Source organism: Cyprinus carpio, chromosome A12 (genome assembly GCF_018340385.1).
Source record: "Cyprinus carpio isolate SPL01 chromosome A12, ASM1834038v1, whole genome shotgun sequence".
In the NCBI taxonomy this organism is placed as follows: domain Eukaryota; kingdom Metazoa; phylum Chordata; class Actinopteri; order Cypriniformes; family Cyprinidae; genus Cyprinus; species Cyprinus carpio.
In genome coordinates, this window is record NC_056583.1 from 14,235,687 (window position 1) to 14,257,657 (window position 21,971).

Genomic DNA, 21,971 nt, shown 5'->3' on the forward strand with positions numbered 1-21,971 from the left:
TTGTTCTTTGTCTATTTCTGAAGCGAAAGGTCTTGTCGAGGGCAAGCATGGGTGTTCACCACTACTAACATATGGCCTCAGATTGCCATGTTGAGTGTTGGGATTGTCTTTCTCTTATAGTTTTGCATGACTGGAATTCCCTTCCCACAATCCCTCTGTTCTGTCATAAAGAATGTTTTTGGTTAGCCTATTTCCAATGCAGATCCTAATATTTTCAAACCTTTCCAGAAGTCTTTCTGAAATCGTTGGTCTTTGCTCGTCCGTTCCCCTGTGTTGCGAAAAATGACACTTTTGAAAATCCTTTCTGGCTGTCTTGTGTCTCTCCAGAATCGCCCCTCTCTGTCTATTCATCTTTCTGTTCCTCTTTGTTGAGTCATTGTGAGTTGTTCTGAGGGCAGTCCTCCCTGAATAGCTATTGTGCTCTCAGTACCAAGCGCCGTCATCTCCTTTAGTCTATATGGCAGACGTTCGATGAGCGTCTAAGACGTTTCGTTAACCCCGCTGTGCTTGTGTGTACAGGGGTGACGAACCAACACTGAGAAAAACAGCCATAGTGATGTAGCACAGCAAGTGTACCACAATGCCTTGGCACCTTTGTTAACAAGCCGTGTGCTAAATGTGAGTCTAGGACATACAACTGGGATTTATTTTATTGGATTTAGCTCAGACTAACTACAAGTGATTGCATCTAATGTGTGTGTTGTCAGGCCATTTGGCTGACGCTGATGTTTGACTGCCACTAATTTGATTCACCTTGATAAGATTATCTGCTTCAGTATTGGTTCAGATAAATCTGCTCTGTCTGAATGATCAGTCTGTGATTAAATGTGTGTAAGACAGAAAGAGGAAAATATCTTTCTAGAAGGCATTTCCTTTATGATAACAGATAAGATCAAAAGACATTATATAGAATTGCTTAATACTTCCTGTTTCGCATGATGAGCTGAAATATTAGAATATTACTGTCTAAGCAAAAAGTTTATTTATAAAGCACCTGTTGTGTTCTTTCTCTGAAGATCACCAGTCTGATAGTCTGAAAAAAAAACAATGCGATTATGATTAGAAACTGTTACCTTAGTACTTTTAAAAATGATTTAGATCCATTAGATTGGACATTGTGTTGTGATATAGATAATTAGTTTGATCGAATAAGCTCTGACGTCAAATCAAGTCCATTAGTGATTTGGTGTTTCAGAGATCTAGTTTTCTAGATGTTTTTGTTGCAAATCTGTTCTTTTAGTTTATGTTAGAAGCCATAGTAAATCCTATAGGTTGTGTCAGGGCATCATCTGTCTACAAGATTTGGTAATAAGGTCACTATAGTGGGCCTTGAAGATATTATACAGTATATCTAAATATTTATTGGACTTAAGTGGAAATACTAAATCATTAAAAATGTATGATATGACCTCCTGATTGGCCGGACTCTGTTGCTGCTTGCTCATCCTGTTAACACCACTGTCATTCTTTCACAGTCCAACCTCGTAACCTACAGTGCATGTAATTAGCAAAAGGCAATACCACAACAGGAATTAACGAGGGATTTTCTACTTAATCAGTAGGCTTAGCTTTCCAAGGGGTGTCTGGAGGGGCAGGAGTGTGTTCACGTACACATGAATGATATATTGGGCTGTGTGGTGCTGATGCAGCTTAGCCTCAGTTATTGATTAGCAAGTACTGTTATATTAAAAGTATAATGTTGTCTGACTGCATTGACCAGTGTGCTTCCAAACCATAATAGGGGCTTTTGCACCGGAGTAACCTTTTCATAGTTCCTAGAACTAATGATGGAAGTTCCCACTCTTTGGCATGTTCGCACCGCAGGTAACAAGAAGCATTTACAAACCTGTTGTCCAACAAAAGAGAACATTTAATAACATGTGTTACTCCAAACTGACTTTATAATGTCAGTAGAAACTGTAAAAAAGTCTATGTCGATTAGCATTGTCTTAGAAGTATACCATCTTCTTATGAAAACACCCACAATGGCTTGAAGAAAACTGATAAACAATATATTGACACTGTCATGTGTTTATTGTCTAATATCCTTAGGGGAACATTTACGTTATCTGGGGAACTGTCCTGGTGCCTAGTTCCAGTAACTAAGTTCCTAAAATGAAAGGTTCTAATCAGGTCATCAAGGTTGGGAATTCTTTTTGGAAACTATAGATTGTCAGGTTATTCATAATTTTAAGTATTTAAAGTCAGGTTAGCCTTTTGAAAAGATTGCTGCACTATAATTTGCTTACAAATCTTCTTTGAAGATACTTAAAGTGGCTGATATTTTTTGTTTGCTTGATTATAATGCTCCATGTACCATATAATGTCAAAACGTCACAATTCGTTGCTTCTTTTGAAATAAATAGCATGTTAATGCAAAATTTATACTATTCAAAAACAAACTTTTGTATTAGTTAGCCTTTTTAGTTACTTCCCAGCACTAGAGGTTAATGTAAACCCATATACTTGAGGGAAGAATTTATCCCTGAAGGTCAGGTCAGGGTAAGTAGTTTCCCTTAAGCTGCCTTTGCTACAGTCTGCTTTTCTGTAGATATTGTAACTCTTATAAAAAAAAAAAAGTTATGTCAACAAAAATACAAACTGTGGAGAAGTTATACTTGTCTTGCAGAGCTTGTCAGTTCAGTGAACCTTTTCACTAGTGCAGTTTTTTAAGCCTTTGCATCGGTCAGCACATAGAGGGAACACAAAGAGAGAAAGACAGAGAGAGGAATAAGGGGGATGGGAGAGAGAGAAAGGAAGAATCATCCATCCAGCCCTTCTGTCCAGGAGCATCCTCACCACAACTCACTTCACGGTTTGAGCAAATTTAGGTGACAGCTGTCCCCATATTTTGAACTCCCCTAGCCTAGCCTTTTTCTTTTTTAGGCAAAACATGTAGCCAGTGTTTGTCTATGGAGTTGTATTTTTTTATGTTATAATGATTTGTAGTGATTTATGGTTTAATCCTTAAGGGGTTTGACATTAGAAAGCATGCATATGCATTAGAAAGCATGCATGGTCAAACAGTAAAGCATGGCGCAATGCAAGTATCAGGAGTTTGATTCCCAGGGTATGCATGAACTTAAAAAATGTATACCTTGAATGCTTTGGATAAAGTGTCTGCCAAATGCATGAATAAAAAAATGTAAATGCATGTATACATGACAGTAATGTGCAGTGTGTCTTTCCAAGAACTTTAATGTCTGGAAAACATGGATTGCTAACAATGAAGATAGAAAGTTCTTGGATAGACAAGGTTTAGATTTGCAGTGTAAGTTGTATGTGGAAAGACTGTAGGTTGAAAATATGGGATGTGAGCTCATTCACGAGCAGTGGTTTGAGCTCAGAGAACAGAGTGTTGCTCACTAGGAGTCCTCTCTAACATTTCTGAATAATTAATAGGGGTTTTTGGGGAGATGAGGGGAACCAATGAGAACACAGGGATTTGCACGGTTGCGGGACACACCGTCTGCTGTAGTGGATTTGGGACTACCATCAAAGCACAATGCCCCCAGGTTTTTCTACACTTCTCCACACTCACAGAAACACACGCATATATTAATCACTGCCAAGTTCATTGTTTATGATGGATGCAAATCTACATATATTTTAATAATCAGCTAGTTGCTTGGTTGTCTGAACAACTGGTTTGTCTTAAAGAAATAGTTCACCCAAAAATGACAATTCTGTCATTATTTACTCCGTTCAATGACAGTTCTGTCATTATTTACTCACTTTGCTTAACACAACAGAAGATATTTTGAAGTGTACTTACACTTCCCTAAATGACCATCCAGGCCCATCACTAATCATTATTTTTTCCGCCAGGTTTTCCTCTTGAATTTCAGTCTGTTTTTTGCAGTTTCACCACATTCAGCAGTGAGGAAATTGTGCAGCTGTTCATCATGCTGCTCTGACTGAGATTTCATATTCACATTGAGTCTTATAGAAACCGTCAGCATTAGCGCTGAGCGCAGGGAGGTTTGTTTGTGTGTGTGTGTGTGTGTGTGTGTGTGTGGTATCACGCAGCATTGGGCTGTGCACCAAAGACCTAAAGGTTAATTGGTTGTCTCTCTGTCAGACTTGCTGAGGTGTGAAATAGAGCTAAAATTCTCCATAAAGTTTGCTGTCTACTAAATCAGCCTTCCTGGAGCCACACTTATTGATTTGAGTGTGTATGGTTGCGTTCTTCATGACACACTTTCAGTAGATACTGTGGTCTCATACTGTAGATATAGACCTAGTGTTCAGTTGAGCGCACATCCATGTGGCTCCGGGGCTCTGGGGGAGGTGGCTGAGTGGCTGTGCCCGCGTGGCTCTGCATATGTCACAGATGTGCTAATGTGTGGCTGAATGGATGCATCCTGACTGCAGGCAGTCAGATGGAAATGTAGGTTACACTGGTCATCCATACTCAGTCCAGGAGGAAGAGAGTGAGATAGGCCTTTCTTTGTGTAAGGGGTAGTTTTTGATGGACAAATAAAGAGGAAAAAAAGAGTCTCTACCCTCTAAAAACAAAGGGAGCAATATGATAGATTGAAGATTATTTTTATTAATGATAGTTATACTCTTTTCGGTGTGAAGACTGCAAGCATGAAGATGAAGCTTTAATTAAACTGAGCAGAACTAACCTGATCTCATGACAAAATGTAACATCGGTGATTTAGAATGTTATGGCAATTAGTAACTATTTTACATTTTTGGCAAATTGGTAGCGAATTTGTATGATATATAAACATGATTTTTTTTGGGGGAAAAAGTATGCATGAAGGTCAACCCTTAATCCCAACACTAAGCCTAACTATAGGATGGTTTTATGAAAACCTATGAATAAGATTATACAAATGCAACCAGTTTCCCAAAAGGTAATTTTCATGACCAAACCTGGTGAAACCTGTGCGAGTGAGTTACATTTTTGTAATTCGTAACTGCTGTGAACATGATAGGTGGGCATTAGTACACTGACAGGGTAATCAGCCAATCATAGGCACTGCCTGCTCTCATGGGCCTTTTATCCTGTATTTTGTGTATAAAACACACTGTCAGGCTCATCCATGATGAATCATCACAAAATTGTGACCTTGTCCAAGTTTCCAAATTGTCTTTTCACTCCCCTCTCTCTCTGCAATGTACCTTACTCACACACACTCATTCTGTTATGTAACCGTCTTAGTGTATGTCACAGCCTAGCACACAAAGGCATTTAAGCAAGTGTGTGTGTGTGTGTGTGTGTGTGTGTGTGTGTGTGTGTGTGTGTGTGTGTGTGTGTGTGTGTGGGGCAGCATGCGTATCTATCCTCTCTCGAATATTTGTTTCTTATTGGTCTGTAATGGCATTTTGCAGTTGAATATTGTTCAGTAATCATCGCCAAACTTTATAAATGGGCATTGTCTCAGAGAGCAAAGTGCCTACATAGCTGTATTAGTTTCAGAACCTTGTTGAGCCTTAATCTGCATGTAATCTAATACAGTTATTTCAGATCAAATCAATATTTAATGCCCATTTAAATGTTTTATTTGGTAAGCAGTATAATGTGGAGGATAAAGTACAGTCAGCATTAATCAAAGTGCTTTACAAGATCAAGACGGTCTAGAAATGTTTATGGAGGACCTCGCTATTCTCGGTTTCATTTTTATTCTCAAACACCCACACACACACACACACACACACACACACACACACAGGTCATAAGTAATGAGGTGCTTAGGAGGGAAAGGAATAGAGGTTATCATGTTTGAAACATAAGCCTTCTCTGGCTTTATTTATTGGTCTAATGTCGACCTCTAGTGGCCAGTTACAAGAGGAGAAAAGCAGAGAATCTGATATAGTGGTCTAGAATGTTTTGATTTGAGTGTGTATGGTCGCGTCCTTCATGACACACTTGCAGTAGATACTGTGGTCTCATACTGTAGATATAGACCTAGTGTTCAGTTGAGCACACATCCATGTGGCTCCGGGGCTCTGGGGGAGGTCATTTTTGGGTAAACTATATCTGTTAACATTTTTATTTTTTCTATAGACCTACTCTTTTCTTTGCATTATATTATATTATATTATATTATATTATATTATATTATATTATATTATATTATATTATATTATATTATATTATATTATATTATATTATATTATATTGTTGGCACTTGGAGAATGATGGATAGAGGAATAAATGGATGATGATTCATAGAATGACGAAAGCTTGCAGAATTTAGATTACAGTGACTGGTGCCGTTGCATCAATGGCACCTTTGTGATGTCTGAATGAGAAAGCATATGCTGTGTGTGTGTGTGTCTCATCCATATCTGAGAATCCAATCTTAAAACATCTCTGGAACAAAAGACCTCTCATAACATGAAATAAATCAATTGGCATAGTACTTCAGTTTGACCTTGCATACATTTATACAAACACACTTCATAACCAAATGCAGCTTTTGAAAGAGTCCGTGTTCATATCTCATATTGCCGTAGGGGCTGTAGTCTATGGATGCTCACAGCTGCTACTGTGTATATGTGCGTGCTGTGCATTTCCTCCTGGGTGTGCTCTACACATTTCCATGTGGAGGCATGTGGCTGCGCATGGATTTGAATACATTACTCTGTGTTTCTGTGCGCACGCAACATTGTACATACACTGAGTGAAATGAACTTATGAGCACTGCTGTTGAGCTATTTTTGGGTCACCTTTCTTATAAAATAATCCAGTGTAGGCTGGTCTCTCTTAGTGTTGTTCTTTCTGCAGTTGCACATACAGTATGCATGTGGTTGGGACAGAAATTCAAACAAGGGTTGTGGTTTGTATGAAGATCTTGAGCTGGAGAGTTTCAGTATCTCCATTAGACTGAACAGAAAAAGACCCAAGAGACAACTCAAGAGACAAGCAGGAGTCAGAAGGTGAAATTTTCCGCTGTGTTTTTAAATGTTTGATTTTAATTGCTTATTATATTATATTATACATGTATTATATTATATTATATTATATTATATTATATTATATTATATTATATTATATTATATTATATTATATTAATACTTTAAATACTTTTTTAAATTGTAATTTTATGATTCAGTTTATTTTCTTCATAATGATTTATTATGATTCTTTTCTTTTCTTTTTTCTTTTCTTTTAAACAAGGTGTGATGTACAGTTTGCTGGTCATGATCATAACCAAACCGCCACTACTTGCCAAATAAAACATATTTATGTACATGGACATGAAATATTAATCTGAGTTGATATTATTTTATGATGTAAGCTGAATGAGAGCACGTAGCGATGCAACTTGGAAGTAGCGCAGTGTAGTTTAGTGATCATTATACAACTAAAAGATTATTTTACTGGCAATCAAAACGTATTTGGCTGAATGGAATGTTGGGATTCTCTTGTGGAATGTTTTGCTCAATGCTACACAGTCTCACAGGACATTGGAAAATGTTGGAGTAGCTTTGAGTCTATTATCGCGATTAACCTTATTATTTCAGTATGACAGGAAGTCCCATATGTTTCCATGCATGACAGGATGGATTGGCTAACAGGCCTCTTTCGCTCTCTTCCAAATACTTTGACTATTTGAGGTCTTTGCCAACAGCCTTTCCACAAAAACAGGAACTGTGTCAATTTTTTTTAGAGGTAACGTTAGGTTAGCAACGGGTCATTATTTTGTTGGATTGGTCCTCAGATATTGCGTCCAAGTTTAAAGAACCCCTGGTGGATCACTTAATAGTGGTGTATGTATTCACAGATATATATCCTCTAGCTTGCACATTACCAGTTACAGTAGGGTTCAAGTCAAGTAGTCAGTGGTGGCTTTGTTGATGTTCTGGAAGCAGTAGTTTCTGTTATTCTCAGGTGAGAATGGCTTCTGTTTCTGTTCTTCATGTATATGTGAGTTTTCCTTCACTCAGTTTTCCTCTGGTTTCTGTGTTCATTTGTATTGTGTGTGGTTTGTTTTCATTATGGTGACGCTCACAATGGGTTACACCAAAATAACAGCGCCTTCAGCAGCGAGGACGTGGTCTGTGTAACAGTAATGAGGTAGAGACACTTTCTAAAATAACTCTTTTCATTGACTGACTTCTTTACTTTCATTTGTGCTAACCAGACATTTCTATTGTTAGTACTATCACTTAAAATTGATAAATTTAGCAAACATTTTTTCATAAACCAACCTTAATAGTGTTAGACTCATGACCTTTGTTTTTTCTAGCATTTTTCATTAAAATCAAAATATTTCCTTAAATTATGATGCCATCTCTTTTCCTGTAGACTTTCATTGTAATGAATCTTTACCAGTTCATTTTATCATGCTTTTCTTATAAATCAAGACACTTCAGGAAATTGCAGGAATTGTGTAATCTGTCCAGCCAGAAAAATAAATTGGTTGATTGATTTTCTTTGGACAGGGCTGATTAATATATTTATATCAGCTTTGACTCATTCGAATTGAGCACAGATGATCATTCTCTGATGTCTGGAACCTTTAAGTTACTTTCTAATCGGCTCTTTTTTTTTTTTGGCAAAACATGTGCAAATATTTCTGTGCTTAATTTTGAATTCTCTTCATGCTTTCTTCTCAATTGAAATGTGTTTTAAAGGGACAGTGTTAAAGTCCAGCCAGTTGTCGACCAAGAACACATTAATAAAATAATTGTTTGGCAGAATCAATTTTTAAAAGAGTTTTATTAGCTGGTTATGTTTGTCTTGGCCTCCTCATTGTGGCAGATGTGTGCACTTCTCTTTTGAGACATGTATGTGTATTCTGTTAAACAAAATATTAGTTTTTAGTCTTGCCTCTCTTCCTCTATTTTGTCTACAGGGCATATCACCCACCGGACAGGGTCGACCCGAGTCCCCCGTTTACACCAACCTCCAGGAGTTAAAGATCTCTCAGTCGTCTCTCCCACCTGTTCCCTCTTCCTCCCCTCTGCATATCCTGGCCGACTGGGAAACACACAAAGATATGAGTGGAAGAAACTTCTACTACAACCGCACGACTCAGGAGAGGACCTGGAAACCACCGCGCTCACGAGAAAACAGGGGCAGTCGTGGGGACACTGGAGGGAACACTGGAGACATGGAGGTAACAGACAACCGGAAAAATGGCAATTAAAAGTCCATAATGGTCAGCTTTGTAAATAATATATCTTATTTCATCTGCAAAACACTCCATCTTTGCATTGATGTAATAATGCTTATGTAAGTGTGACTGTGTGCCCACATGCTTGTGCATGTGAAAGTTTGAACTAGGCCAGAGTTGAAGTAGGTCTTCAGTCTATATTTAAGCCTTTAAAAAATGCTGTTCAGATATTTAAGCTTCAACAGACGGCTGACCCAGCTTTGCACAGACCAGAGTGGAGCAACTCGCTCTCTGCGAATATTACTATTATTACAGATTATTGTTTGACACAAATGTGTTTGTGCGTTAAGTTGTTCTGGTTACTGTAAGAGCTGACATCTATGTCTGTGTTTACAACTGTAACATGTTCAACCTGTTTTCCGCTTATCTGAAGTTTCAATCTAAGTTTCACTCTTTCCATTGTTCATAGCTGCCATCTAGTGGAAAAGTGTACATTTAGCCATAATAAAAGGAGAAAATGCTATGTGTTGTTGTTTATATAAGTTAAAATGTTATCTGCTACAGATGCCCTAACTTAGCATTGACACAGTATTAAAGTGTTTTATTTTTATTTTTTAAATAATGATAATAATTTTGATATTATTTTATATGTGTGTATATATATATATATATATATATATATATATATATATATATATATATATATATATATATATATATATATATATATATATATATATATAATTAAGATATAATAATATATTATTACAACTTTTATCATTGTTGTACAACTACAACTATTATCAATGTTTATTTAAAAATAATAAATTAATAACAAAAATAATGAAAATAATATTAATAATAAAATGGGAATTCATATTTAAAAATATAATAATAATATATTGTTTTTTTTTTACCAATAATAGAAATAATATTTTTACACAAATATGATAATAATTATTATATGTAAAAATATTACATTAATAACAATAATAATAATGTTTATTAAAATGTGTTATCTTTAAATAATAACATATTGTTTATTACTTGGTTTGTATAAAAAATATATTTATTTCTTTAATAATAATATATAAAAATAAGTATAATCATTTTAAATATAATAATATATAAAAAGAAATAACATTCACATTTTGTTGTTTTTATCCAAAGCGACTTACTTTAGTGTTGTTAGTGCCATGCCATACTGTTGAAGCTGCATTTTTTTTTTTTTAAATGATTCTCTTTCTTTCTGCCATTGTTTTTTTTTCTCATTGTCTTCTCACTGTTTTGTTCAGCATTTGTCTTCTGAGGAGAACTGTCCCAGCACACACTCCAGTCAGTCAGACAGTCAGTACGGATCGCCCCCTAGAGGCTGGTCTGAGGAACTGGATGAACATGGCCACACACTCTATGTGTCTGAACACACCAATGAGAAGGTGCTGGAAAGAGCTGCTTACATACAGAAATCTCATTTTCTTACGGAGGAGACACAGTGTAAGAAATGTTTTCTCTTTGTTTGACAGTGGATCAAGCATGTGGACGAACAAGGGCGGCCGTATTACTACAGCGCTGATGGATCCCGCTCAGAGTGGGAGTTACCAAAAGTAAGTTAAACATTTTCCACAGGTATAGTTAGAAAGCCTTTCTTCTGTCTTTAGATCATGTGTGATCCTTGACTGCTTTTGCAGTAGGAGGTTTACTGGGTAAATCTAAAAGTAACCCTGATTCTCTAATCTAGTTAGTTGAGATCAGTGTCTCTAGTGGCCCAGTCTCTGCTGGACACTGTTTATCTGACCACATGCTTCTCCTTTATTACACACCCCCTCGTTCCATCTAACAGATACACACATGTTGTACTCTGGGGGTCTGGGTGGGCTTATGTTCAGAGGAGGGGAGAGGTACCTCAATGACTGTTCTCTTTACTTTTCTGTTAACTGGGTTATTTAACCAACCTTTATTTTTCCTTTAAACATTTTCCTGTCCAATTATGTATAAATTATCTTCTGAATATTATTTTTGTGGTGATTTTCTATTTGCTTGCCCACTATATTTTGTGTTTCTCTCATCACTAATTGGTTTTAAACCAATTCAACCAAATCACTTTCTCCCTCTCTTTTCCTTCCTGTTTGTTCTCAGTATAATCTCTCTCCTCCAATCTCTGGAGAAGCTCCTAAGAGTCACAGTTTGGAAAGGAAGCAGCAGGAGCCCATTGTGCTGACCAAGTGGAGACACAGCACCTATGTGCTGGACATCAGTGAGAAGGTGCATGCCTATGTCGTTAAAGACAAACAAATATTACTCTTTAACCCAATTAAACATGGTCTACACAGTACAGCTCTCTTTTGTGTAATATATATAAACTTACCATTCAAAAGTTTGGGGTTGGCACAGATTGAAAAGAAGTCTCTTATGCTCATCAAGGCTTGATTTAGTTGATCAAAATATAGTAAAATCTATTTTCTCTTCTAGCTCTTGTATTATTTTGTAATTTTTATGTTGCAATTCAAATTGAGTTATCTTAATTGGATTCAGTACAGTTCACCAAAAATCACACAATTAAAAAATTAAAAATAAAGTAAAAACAGTAAATGTTTAACAAATAATAAACATAAGAACGTACGATTTTTAAACTGTATTTTTTTATTTTTCAAAAATATAAATATAAGAAAAAACAGTATTGTTACTATTTTTAATTTTAAATGTAACATTTTTCTTTTCTTTTTAAATGTGTATATTTTATTTATTTATTTTGGTGTGTTTTTGTGAAGCTCAAGCAGTAGAGCATGGTACTATTTGGCAATGGCAAGATTATGTGTTTGATTCCCAGTGAAATATGAAAAACTGGTAAAAATGTACACCTTCAATGTAGTGTACATTTCTTCAGATAAACGTGTCTGCCAAATGCATAATATATGTTAGCCTAAATGGACTGTAAGTTGCTTTGGATAAAGCATATATATATATATATATATATATATATATATATATATACCCTACAAGGGTAGTTGAGAACCTGATATAATTTTTTTTTTTTTTTTTTTGCAGTTGCCATTAACCATGAAATTGCTGGTCAAATTGACCCGCAAACATAATTGTAACAAATATTTTGCATGCGCACATTCCACAACATCGCAGAGTGTAAAACTTTGCAGGCATGAATGAGAGATTGTTACAAAAAAATAAAAAATATCTTAGGTTAACCATTATTTCTGGCAATCATTTTGTTGTTATGGGTCAAATTGCAATAACAAGTGTTAATACATTTTATCATGTTATATAATTTTCAGAAATCATTTTAATATGCAGATTTGGTGCTTAGGAAACATTAGTTATTAGTTAGACCAACACATAATGAGCTGCTTTTATGTTTATTTTCTTTGGTTATGCCTTTTTTGGTGTTTATTGTTATTATTGACCAGCATAGCCTAAAATCAATTTAGGTCATTTTTTTTCAATTAGTCATTTTTTCCTTCACCCAGAAGCCAGTGAAGATTAACACAGATCAGATATCTTTCCTCCAGGAGAGCACAAGGCTTTTAACAGGCCTTAATCTTGTGTATTTTATTCATGTTCATACATACTACTAACTGTGTTTGTGAGAGTGCATGTGGTTTGTATTTTTATTTAGTTATGCTGGTTCTGTAAAGATGCTAAATGAAACAAGCCTGATATTATGTTGCTCTTGTGTCGCACAATGGTTTTCATTCCAGCTGCCATTCAAAAGCAGATGGTTCAGCGTGAGCCGCCTCCCCAGGGGCTTCGGCCTATCACTGTACAGAGAAGTTAGTCGCCTCATTATGCTGTAACCAATCAGATGTGATTTCTTCACTTCACAAATTGAAATTGTTTTCAAGCGAATCAAGGAAACAAGTCAGCTCTGAGTTAATCAAAACCTGCTCAAAATGTGCACTTTATCATTGATACATGATGTATCTGGGTGTGAGATGCTTGTGTCTGCTGCCTTTTTACTAACTCCTCATTAACTCGTTTTATTACTGACATGTCAACAAAATCTTGTCCATGTCCTTACAAATCATTAATGGCAAGACTAGAGATAACAGTGATTCTGACCATATAAACACTGATATATCAGCCTCTTTCTCTTAGAAAATTCTTAACTGCCTTCAGAATGGGTCTAACTTCTTTTTTGTATTCATCCTTTAACACGCTCTGTTCTGAATGTTTAACACCGCTCTTTTTTTGCTTTATGACTTGCAGGAGTCTGTAATTGCCAAACACTACTCTCCTGAATCAGACTCATGCCCCTCTTCACCAAAACATCCCTCTGCCGTTAGTATACACACTAACCCATGTGATTTTATGCATGCTTTTTTCAGTGTATTAACATTCAGTTCTCTTCTAAATGCATGTTGTCATCAGAATGTGCGATACAATTTCCAAATTTAAATTTCTGCAAATAATAATTTATAATTTATACTATATATATATATATATATATATATATATATATATATATATATATATATATATATATATATATATATATATATATATATATATATATATATATACTTGTTATAATAATATTTATTATATATATATATATATATATATATATATATACTTGTTATAATAATATTTATTAATATATTAATATCTATTATTATTTTACTTACTTATTTTTCCTTTATTTGTGATATATTTTTTACTTTTAATTTTCATTTACTAAGCTAATTTTTCTGCTCTCTGTAGCCCTCAGAAAAGTGTGGTGTTCTCAATGTCACCAAGATTACTGAACATGGCAAGAAAGTCAGGTAAAAACTGCATCACTGAATATTGCCTTTTATTTTTTAATAGGTGTGGGGAAATAAATAAACTAATGATATTTTATTAAAATCATAATAATATTTATGCAGTATATATTAGTAGTACCAATTCAGGGACCAATTCTAACTATTAACTAGTTGCTTATGAGCATGCATATTATTAGCATATTGGCTGATTATTAGTACTTATAAAGCATATATTAATGCCTTATTCTGCATGACCATGTTTTAGATCCCTTAAAGGGATACTCCACCCTAAAATGAAAATTTTGTCATTAATCACTGAGATGATTAATGAGATGACCCCCATGTCGTTCCAAACCCGTAAAAGCTTTGTTCGTCTTCGGAACACAATTTAAGATATTTTGGATGAAAACCTGGAGGCTTGAGGCTGTCTGACAACGACTTTCATACCTTTTATGGACCTTGACAGTGTAACTTACTTGGCAGTCTATGGGACAGTCACAGGCCTCCCGGTTTTCATCCAAAATATCTTAAATTGTGTTCCGAAGACGAACAAAGCTTTTACGGGTTTGGCACGACATGGTGATTAATCACAAAATTTTCATTTTGGGGTGGAGTATCCCTTTAATCCTACCCCATGTCTAAACTTAACTACTACCTTATTAATTATTAATATGGAGCAAATTAAGAGTTTGAGGCAAAAGTTGTAGTTAATAGTTAGGTAACTAAAAGTGTAACCTATATATTCTTAAAAGAAATTGTGTGGTCTCTAACATTTGTTCATGCTACAAAGAATTAATGTATTGTGCTGCAATGAAAAATGTAAGCATGCGCCATTAAAAAAAGCAAAAAAACTTTTTATTCCCTTTTCTAGGTTCTCATTTGATTTTTAGAATAGTGGCACAGATCATCTATTGTTTTTATTGTCCTGCAGGAAGAATTGGGCCTCCACCTGGACTGTCCTGCAGGGATCCTCTTTACTTTTTGCAAAGGGTCAGGGCAGTGGCACCAGCTGGGTATGTATTCATGCCGGGTTACAATAGCCTGTTCATCTGGGACAAATGTGGAATTATTCTCTTGGTAATTCTTGACCTTGTTAGACAGCGTTATTTCAATTGACATGCTTTGAATACTGGCAGGATTCCCCATAGTCTACCTCAAATTTGCCTGCATTTATGCAGGAGTATATCATGCAAACTGCATCCACATTCAGTGCTCGGCAACAAGCGTAAACAAAAAGAGGCCTACGTGCTATTATGTAAAATCACTATTAATATTAGCTCTCTTGCTGATTTGTACCTCTCTCCTTCATTTATATCTCCCATGTGTGTTGTGAGTGTGTTTTCATGCGTCATCACTCTCTTTTCTGTTCTTTTCCTTTCTTCCATCACTTCCCTGTCTCTTCAAAGTCGTACTGCCGCAATGGTTCCTTTCCTGAACTCCTCCTTTCATTGCTAAGTAACTGGAAGCGTTCGATTAAGCCCCGGCCGGCAGTGCCCTATACAAACTGTAGACGCAGCCGAGCTTCCTCTGTATGTGTCAGCTTCTCTGGACAGAGTGAATGTGCCCTTGATGCTGATCAAGGAACAGTTTTGCCTGGATTAACAGATTTGTGATTTGATAAACTTCATTAGATGGTTTTAAATAGGCTACATTTTAGAAATGAATAGTATGTAATACAATTTAATTATTTAAAGGTGCTGTATGTAAGATTTTGACTCTACTAAAGCATAAAAATACCATAATATGTTTGCAGATATTTAAGAAACATGGTAAGTTAACATACTTGTTTAACTAAAAAACAATGCTACAGTCAGTTATTCTCCTTTGAAAATGTGGGTTCCGGGCCGGAATATCAATCTTTGTTTTGGTTTTTGAAACCCGCCCACTGCCAGTTTACCCAATTGTATCTGGGCACCCTGGTTGTCAGTTGGCGGAAAACACAGCGTATTTCATTTCATTCATCGTCAAGTGCCCTCATTCCTGTTTGTGACATTAATCTGGCAACCTGCATGTGCTCAAGTCTGAGGAGGAGGGGCCATGTGGAAAAAAAACCCCTCTCTGATATTTTGAATTTGGACTGCAATACCTAGTTCAACCACTCGGTGTCAATCCTACATACAGCACCTTTAAATAATTATAAATGAATAATAAGGTTATATGATGCAGATCTGTTTTGAGATCAGCTGAGCAGGGCAGCTTTCTCCCATTTTATTTGTGCATGTCCTACTTTCTGCCTGCGCGCCACATTTATCGCTCCCCCTGCTATGTGCTTGAAGTTCCTCCAAGAGAGATAGTGAATTTAAAACTTTTACAATGTCAAATAACCAGAGTTAGTAAATGAAAATGCATGCACTAAGAACCTTATGTTTGCTGGTATGCATATCTGCATATTCCAACTAATTCATTTTATGCTATTTGAATGTGTAAACATCCGTATTAACACAACATTCAATATGGGGCTTAGCATTGTGCAAAGCAAAATGTGGGAATGCTCTTTGCAAACCTAGGCCATAATAAATTATAAAACAGTGTTGTGTGTGCATTTAATATGCAAGTCTAACCTATTATTGTACATTTGGCACCCAGAACTAATTCACACGTAAAATGCTTTTGACCCAGGAACATCACTATAGCTCGTGTTTAACAGCACTGGACTAAAGAGAATCCTAAATAACTCCTGATGATTTGCTCGGAGAGTGACAGGATTTAAACTGAGTTGTTCAATTCACCTTGTTTTTCAATTTGGAGGCAACCAGTCCAAACCAGAATTCACAGTTGACCTGCGAGGAGGTTCGGTCGAGTGGGCATCCAAAGAAAAGTCCAGCAAGAAACATGTCATTGAGGTAAGAGTCAGCTGATTTTACTTTAGTCTTTCTTAAAATCTTCAACATTGTTAATGTTTTAACAATTCTGGTTCATTTACAATAATTACAGAACAATTTCCTGGTGAATTAGTAGATGATAATAAAGCAGTAAGCCAGGAGAGACTGTTAGTTACTGGTACAGATGTGAATTGCAGTGCCTAGAACTCTTAACTGTGGCAAAATTACTGTATCACACAGCCATTACTGGCTTGTTTCTTTTATAAAACATGCAGCTGAAGACACGAGTGGGCACCGAGCTGCTGATCCAGTCTGAAATTGACAGTGTTATTAATGACTGGTTCAGAGCGCTTTCTGAGACCATCAACACACATGTGAGTGAAATACATACAGCACAGCACAAAATGATGACATAAACAACATACACAGATGTTTGAAGGTACATTGTAATGATAACGCATGTGTTGTAGGCTTGGGAGTCTGATGAGGCCATCGAGGAGGACATGCCTGAGTCTCCTGGAACTGAGAAACACGACAAAGAGAAAGACCCCCGAGACTCCAAGAAAACAAGAGGTACAGAAGACATACATTTGTAAAAGAAATCACGACGACGTAGGGTTTGATGAGTCGTGACACACATCTGGGTGTTTGTGCACTAGTAAAGAACTCCAGTTTGGATTCATCTGAGCAGAAGAAGACCAGAGTCAAACTGAAGAAGTTCCTCACACGGAGACCCACCTTGCAGGCTGTCAGGGATAAGGGCTACATAAAAGGTCACTGTTACAGTATAAGCACATATAGCTTAAGGGCTTTTATTTTGGACTTTAATGAATGATCTACATAGAGGAAGCAGTTCTGTTAGAAGACACCTCTGGTAACCCGTCTGTCTGTTTTCAGATCAGGTGTTTGGCTGCAGTTTGACTGCCCTGTGTCAGAGAGAAGGCACTTCCGTACCTCATTTTGTCAAGATGTGCATTGAGCATGTGGAGAATACAGGTATTTATCTGTTTGTTTCATCAGTTGGATTGCTAATACATTTTTTGAGGTGTCATTCTAGGACTACATTCACTTCCTGTCTCATTTCTCTGTATCTTTTTCTCAGGCTTGAATGTTGATGGCTTGTACAGAGTCAGTGGAAACCTGGCTGTCATACAGAAACTGCGCTTTGCGGTCAATCACGGTAGGGAAGAACTACTTAGTTCTGAATGTAGTTTTTTTTAAATGATACGGCTCTCACACACCCGTGTTGTTACTGTTAAATAAAAATGAAAAATTAATTTAAAATAAATAAATATAATTTTAGTCATTGAAATACAGCTGAAATAAAATTAAATGGAACAACTTAAGCTTTAAAAGCTTAAATGAAAATTACAAACGTGTTGCCTTGGCAACTAACTGAAATAAAATAAGTTTAAATATAAGTACTAAAATTACTAAAACGAAAACTAAAATAAAAGAAGAAATATATAGAAGTATATATAAAAAAAAAAATGTAAATAACAAAAGCACATAACACACAAAACTAAAACTTAAATTAAAATTAAATTGAAAGCTAAAAATGTAAAAATAAAAGCCAATTCAAAATATTCATAAATACTATGATACTATATGAATGATACTGAAATAACAGTCAGGCACATCTCCTACCCTGAAGGTAACAACAAAGTTCAAACAATCAGATGGTTGTAGAATATTAGTGGGTAACACTTTATTTTAAGGTGTCTGTGCTAAACATTACATGTACTTACTATTATAATAATAATTAATTATGCATAATTACATGCTATAGTAGTAACCCTAAGCCAAACCCAAATCCTAACCTTACCATATAATAAGTACATGTAGTTAATTAATATTACTCAGTACTTGTATGTATAATTACACTGTAGCAAGGACACCTTAAAAGAAAGTGTTATCAGTTATTGTATATCAGTCACAGATAATGTGTGTCAGCAGCTTTGGTTTTTCCTTTCTGAACCATCATCATATGAAGGGTGTGTTTATTTGTCTGCAGATGAAAAGGTGAATCTGGAAGACAGTAAATGGGAGGATATCCACGTGACTACAGGTGCTCTGAAGATGTTTTTTCGGGAGCTTCCAGAGCCTCTGTTCACTTACGCATCCTTTAATGACTTTGTTGAAGCCATCAGTGAGTACTTTCATTTTTCTGTTTGTTAGATCTCAGCTTTAATGTGAGCTGCAAAAGTGTGAGCGGCTCAGAAATGTTGTTTCGTATATGTCTTGTTTTTCTTGAATGTTTCCACTCTTAGTAATTTCTTCAAATTCTCCTTTCCCCCATTTTAAACAAGGATTTTTAAAAGTTTAAAACAAAGAAATGCTGTGATGTAAAATGAAGATGAAGTATAAAATATTCTTCACCATTTCTCGGGCACTAATCAAAGGAATTTGTGACACTTATGTAAACTCCTTTGTACAAATGTTCAGACGTTCTTGCTTTTCTTATGTACACCACTACTGTTCTAAAACAGTAATATTTTGATGTATTATTGCAATTTAAGACAGCTGTATTTTAATATTATTTTAATACATTTGAAAAAAACATGTTTCCTGTGACGGGATGGCAAAGCTACATTTTCAGCATTTTTGTGGAAACCTTTATACTTTTTTTTCCAGGGTTTTGATGAAAAGTTAAAAGCAACAGCATTTTTTTTTCAAATGGAAATTGATTATAATAATATGAAAGTCAATTTTTAATGAAACTTTTGAACAGTAGTGTACAAAATGCTCTTTGAATGTTCTTTTTGGTAAGGGTACAGAATAGACATTTGATTTAAATATGCTCCCAGAATACTAATAAAGCTTCAGCCACAAGAGGGAGCAGTTTGGCTTGGGAATAGTTTTTCTTGCCGTTCCCAGACTTGGATCATCAGTAGCATCTCAGCCGTATCCTAATCCTGCTTTTTAAATTTTGCTTACTTTTCAGAACACTCGGATTACAAGCAGCGAGTCCAATCCATAAAAGACTTGATCAAACAGTTGCCAAAACCCAATCAGGAAACAATGAAAGTGTTATTCAAACACCTGAAAAGGTAAGGCATTGCTCCTATCGTTGTTTTAAATGGAACTTCAGTATATATTACTCACAGGCCATTTATTGCAAGGATGGATTTGTCATTTTGAGTTGAAATGCCTTCCTTTCCAAACCATCATCATTCATTATTGATTTAGGGCCATGCTGGTGTGTGTGATTGTTAGAGGTGAGGAGGGTGTGGTCGGTGCTTTGCACAGCAAGCCTCTATCCAGTTATCTCAATGTATCCATTACTGGGACAGACCTGGAGACTAGCCAACTACATCATTATGAGAGAGAGAGAGAGACATGTGGAGCAGGAGAGAGGGACAGGAAGAGTCTGAAAGGAGGGTGTACACCACATCCTACTGATGCATTGCCATTGGCACTGGGGTGTGATGCACGAGCCACAGAGAGTATTAAGAGCAGAAGACTGACAGAGAGAGATCATGAAGGGCCTGCTGTCTGTGATTGTGATGCAGTAGGAATGTAATCCAGTTAGTTAACAGCCTGTGTAAACAGACTGTGAGCTTCACAGGAAACAGCAGATGTGGAGAACGCAACTGTATGTTGCTGATGCTCCAGACTCTTTTAGTAGATCTTGTGTAGTGTTGATCAGCATGAAGTGGTATCCTCTTTGCAGCTCTTTCTGGGATAGACATGCCCATTTAGACAGGAAGAGACTGATTGACATTTAAAATCACCACTTACTTTGTTGTTACTAGGATTGCTCTGATATAAAAAATTTGGCCAATACTAAATGTATATACTATTTTGCCTGAATAAAAATAAAAATAAATAAATAAAACACTAAAAAGTACCTTTATAGTTAATTTAGGCATCACAACATTATAATTAACATTATGAAAAATAGATAATCATTTTGAGATTTGCTAAAAGTTACATTTAACAGTTTTATTCAGTTATTTATGTTTTTAAAGAGTAACTTTATAAGTGTGTTTTAGATTATGGCAAATGTAATCTAAATTTTAAAATATATAAGCATATGAGCATGCACAATTAAATATCCAGTACTGGCTGGTACCGAATTAAAAAAAAAAAAAAAAAAAGCACAACAAAACTTTTTTTATTTTGTTTTGATTGTTTGAACAATATCAGTCGATCAGTTGTTTTGTAATATCTGAGCAATTATTATTTATGTCTACAAAAAATAGCTAAAAAAAAACAACCTCTATACGTAATTACATTACCATTCAAAAGTTTTTTTTTTTTTTTAAAGAAGCCTCTTATGCTCTCCAAGGCTGGTTTTGTTTGATCAAAAATACAGTAAGAACAGTAATATTGTGAAATATTATTACAAATTAAAATCACTGTTTACTCATTTAATTTATATTAATATGTAATTTATTCCTGTAATGCAAAGCTGAATTTTTAGCAGTCATTACACCAGTCTTCAGTGTCACATGACCTTTCAGAAATCATTTTAATATGCTCGTTTGGTGGTCAAGAAACATTTCTGCTTAATATTTTTGTTCAGGTTTTAGTTTTCTGATGAATAGAAAGTTTAAAAATAAAATTAAAAATGAATTAAAATAGAAATCAATATTATAAATGTATTAACTGTCACTATTGATCAATTTAACGTGTCCTTCCTGAACCAACTTTTTATAACCATAAATTGTTAACAGTACCTCAGTTATCACATCCATTCCAAACCTTAAAATAATCATGAGCTATAAAGCTGCTTCCTCAGTGGCAGGTGAGAGTAACATGAATCTTTAATCACATGGGCTTTCTTTAGGGAGTTGTTTTGTTCAGTCTGGTGAGGTCTGTTTGTTTCTACCGTAATTTTGCTCTCAGCCTCATGAAGGGCACTGGTCAAAGTGTCCATTGGTTCCTCTCTTAGAGATTTGCTATAATATTTGTTGAATCTGAAATGAAAACACTATATATAGACGGGCCTTTGCATGTACTGTACATGATTTTAAGACAAATTCAGATGTGTTTTTAGGGACATCACCTTAACACCATCAGCATTCTTACTTCTGGCTTCTTTAAATCAACTCGAAGGTAAATTAAAGTGGGAAATAAACAAAGAAAACTCTATTTTCACTCTACGTATTTTTTGTATAGTTTTAAGAATGTTGTTGTATGAGACTCTGCCTTACTGTGTAATTCTGAACATAATTCCAGACCTCTATTGAGTCTCAATCATAATTGCTTTATCAAACACGCACAGTGACATTTGCCTTTGCGTCCATTTGCATTTAAATGGCTGTGGTTCTACTGTAACTCAAAATGGAAGGACGGAGGCATAGCATTCCAGA

General features: G+C 35.5%; 1 protein-coding gene across 12 annotated transcripts in view; it reads left to right on the forward strand.

Annotated features, from left to right (window-relative positions):
- The window catches only part of LOC109099155 (rho GTPase-activating protein 12-like), a 44,700-nt gene that overhangs the window by 20,630 nt on the left and 2,099 nt on the right, over positions 1-21,971 (forward strand). For 2 of the 12 annotated variants that reach the window (XM_042767714.1, XM_042767725.1), the window contains 17 exons: positions 8,817-9,080; positions 10,373-10,513; positions 10,601-10,681; positions 11,214-11,339; positions 12,788-12,859; positions 13,296-13,367; positions 13,791-13,852; positions 14,763-14,844; positions 15,238-15,360; positions 16,573-16,674; positions 16,929-17,027; positions 17,124-17,226; positions 17,313-17,426; positions 17,551-17,649; positions 17,756-17,833; positions 18,668-18,802; positions 19,598-19,703. In XM_042767714.1, coding sequence (XP_042623648.1) covers positions 8,817-9,080; positions 10,373-10,513; positions 10,601-10,681; positions 11,214-11,339; positions 12,788-12,859; positions 13,296-13,367; positions 13,791-13,852; positions 14,763-14,844; positions 15,238-15,360; positions 16,573-16,674; positions 16,929-17,027; positions 17,124-17,226; positions 17,313-17,426; positions 17,551-17,649; positions 17,756-17,833; positions 18,668-18,802; positions 19,598-19,703 — 1,859 coding nt within the window. Of the gene's footprint in view, positions 1-7,993; positions 8,036-8,816; positions 9,081-10,372; positions 10,514-10,600; positions 10,682-11,213; positions 11,340-12,787; positions 12,860-13,295; positions 13,368-13,790; positions 13,853-14,762; positions 14,845-15,237; positions 15,361-16,572; positions 16,675-16,928; positions 17,028-17,123; positions 17,227-17,312; positions 17,427-17,550; positions 17,650-17,755; positions 17,834-18,667; positions 18,803-19,597; positions 19,704-21,971 lie in introns of all 12 variants that reach the window. The other 10 variants (XM_042767713.1, XM_042767716.1, XM_042767715.1 and 7 more) reach the window with 10 other exon arrangements.